This window comes from Eriocheir sinensis, chromosome 49, assembly GCF_024679095.1.
Source record: "Eriocheir sinensis breed Jianghai 21 chromosome 49, ASM2467909v1, whole genome shotgun sequence".
NCBI classification, from domain to species: Eukaryota; Metazoa; Arthropoda; class Malacostraca; order Decapoda; family Varunidae; genus Eriocheir; species Eriocheir sinensis.
In genome coordinates, this window is record NC_066557.1 from 4,379,538 (window position 1) to 4,382,334 (window position 2,797).

Below are 2,797 nucleotides of genomic sequence, written 5' to 3' on the forward strand. Positions count from 1 at the left end.
AGATGAAGAGCAAGAAGAAAAAGAAAAAGAAAAGAAAAGCAGGAGGAGGAGGAGAGGAGGGAGAAAAAGTAGTAGTAGTAATAATAATAATAATAATAATAATAATAATAATAATAATAATAATAATAATAATAATAATAGCAATAATATAATAACAATACCTGAAGACTTGTGGACGGGAGATGTAATTAGCGACACACGCACACACAAAACACACACACACACACACACACACACGCTCGCACGCACGCACAAACCCACACGTGTAAGGACATAACAATCTATTCATACTCTAAATAATAATGTAATTCACATCTCCTTCCCCCCAGCCCTAAGAAACACTCACCACGAAGAGCAGGTTGAAAATGAAGAGCAGATACTTTATACACTTCATCCCCGTGTCCAGAGCCATGGCGAAGGGTGTGTGTGGAGCCGCGCGCACAGAACCTTCCTCGACACTAGCTGAGCCTCAACTGACATTCTGGGAAACAGAAAACCCGCCACTAGCCTAACGTTGCCAGATTGTCGTACTCAGCCTCTTCTATACGCCAATTTCCGACCCAAAAACTATCGTCTCCACTCCAATAACTGGTTTCATATAGAGTTTTTGTTAAAATGGTTAATTATTGGTGTTTCTTGGCAATAGTTATAGGTCAGAAACCGGTATTTATTATGCTCTGAGTGCGATAATCTGACAAAGGTGCACCAGTCACGTTGTTAAGTGTACGATAACTATGCCAAAAACACGGCAGTCATCTAAGCTTCGCGAACTTACTTTTACCCTTTCCACTCGTGTCAACTGTATCCATTATTAGGTTTTACTGTAAGATTTTTTTATTCAATGCCGCAACTGATGTGAGTGTCACCACCTCCCTTCACTCGCTCCCCTCTTTCCTTCCTTTCCTTCTCTTCCTGTCTCTCTCTTTCCCTACGTCCTTATCTCCCTTCCCTCTCTTCCTCTATCTCCTTCTTCCTTAATTAAGTTCTATTGAAAGATGCTTGATTGGGAGCTGTTGTTTAAGTGAGTGTAATAGAATTTAGCCACAAACCGATATATTCAGAGCGCTGAGTACGACAATTAGGCAAACTTGGCCGCCAGGGAGGACGCGGAGGAATACACAGGTGAGGAAGGGAAGCTGAGGGGAGTAAAAAAAGGACGCTCATGCTTTTTCACGTCTAATTTCCTCTATTTCTATACTTTAAGCTTAATTTTTGCGTTTATATCCAATGAGTTTTTGAAGGGAGAGAGGATAAATAAGGAAAGCTGAAAGGAATAAAAAAAGTACGCTACCGCGCCTTTATTCATCCATTTTCCTCTTTGATTTTGGGTTGATTTTGCGTTCATGTGTTATTTCAATGAGTTTCTGAAGGGAAGTAATGCTTAATGAGGTGCCGGTGTAGGAGTCACGAGCACTAGTTTTTTGAGCACGCACTGCGTGGCTCGAAAGAAGTTTGTTGAAGATATTTTTGCACCTCAGCCACTGTGTCACCCGTCACGCCATCGACAAGCTCCCATGTCTCATTATAACCTTTTCCTCCTGTGTGTGTACGAATAAATTCGTGAGTCATCCAAATACAATTGCTATAGTAGATAATGGAGACATGTATACGAGCGAGAAAACCAATGATCGTTGAGCGAGCGAGAGAGAGAGAGAGAGAGAGAGAGAGAGAGAGAATTTATATACCTTCTTTCCATCATACTAAAAATGTTACTCATCCTAATCTATTAACTGTTTTTTTGTGTGTATGGAACGGCGTACGCCGTACGAGCTAGGAGTGGTGAAGTTAGCGACAAATTCCCAAAACTGACAATGATCCGCTGCCGTACGTGGTTATATTATACGTGCCTTTAGCTATAAAATCATGGACCCGGGTTCGAATCCTAACTCATGCACTCGGCATGCAGTTCACCCAGCTATTCATCCTCCCTTTCGACTGGTCGATAAATGGGTTCCTGGAGCCCTGGGGGGACCTAGGGAAGGCAAACTGTGGTAATCCGGATGTCACGCGCTGGTCCGGTGTGTAATGCGCTCTTACCCTCCACAGCCTTAAAGGCTAATGCGACAGAGCATCGGAGGTGAGCACCGAGCCCACGCGCAGCTTTACCGTATAGCACTATTTTGACTGATCTAACATGCCAGCATGTCGCTTCTCCAAAAACGCTACTGTATGATTAGCGATAATCGATAGCTTTAAACTTTCGTTATATATCAGTCAAATGCGCCGAGATGCAAGCTTTAAAACAAAACTGATCGAACCTCTAACAAAAACGAAAATATCGATTTGTTTATAGCTTCAGAAACTTTAAATGCGATTTGTGGCGATTACAAATATAATGTCGCTTACCCCACTACTGCACGCGCGGGGCCTCATTCATTGATGCTCATTTGCTCATGTATGATGTGTGGGCAGCAGCGCATGGCTGACTGATAGTGATGATGATGGCGGTGGTGGTGGTGGGGTTGAAAACAATAACACATTCAAAACACCGCGTAATGCAATACTTAAGCCGGATTAGGCTACTGTTCATGTTTGCGTGCCTTGTCAAAAAAATAAAAAAATAAATAAATAAATAAATAAAAATTGGACTCGGCACTTTATATCTGTGCATTATTTACACTTTGAGCTATTTAATAGTAACAATGATGATACTAATAGTAGTAGTAGTAGTAGTAGTTAAAGTATCAACATTAATAATTGTATAATAGTAATCAACAATTTCCGTGCGCGCGCGGCACACACACACACACACAAACACACACACTTTTATCTGCTTCAGGGTAAACAAACATCAAAG

General features: G+C 41.6%; 1 protein-coding gene across 1 annotated transcript in view; it reads right to left on the bottom strand.

Annotated features, from left to right (window-relative positions):
- Positions 1 to 482, bottom strand: part of LOC126981715 (CD63 antigen-like) — a 118,534-nt gene extending 118,052 nt beyond the window's left edge. Inside the window, exon 1 of the mRNA XM_050833152.1 lies at positions 347 to 482. Coding sequence (XP_050689109.1) covers positions 347 to 412 — 66 coding nt within the window. The 5' untranslated portion in view covers positions 413 to 482. The remainder of the gene's footprint in view (positions 1 to 346) is intronic.
- Between the last annotated feature and the right edge of the window lie 2,315 nt (positions 483 to 2,797).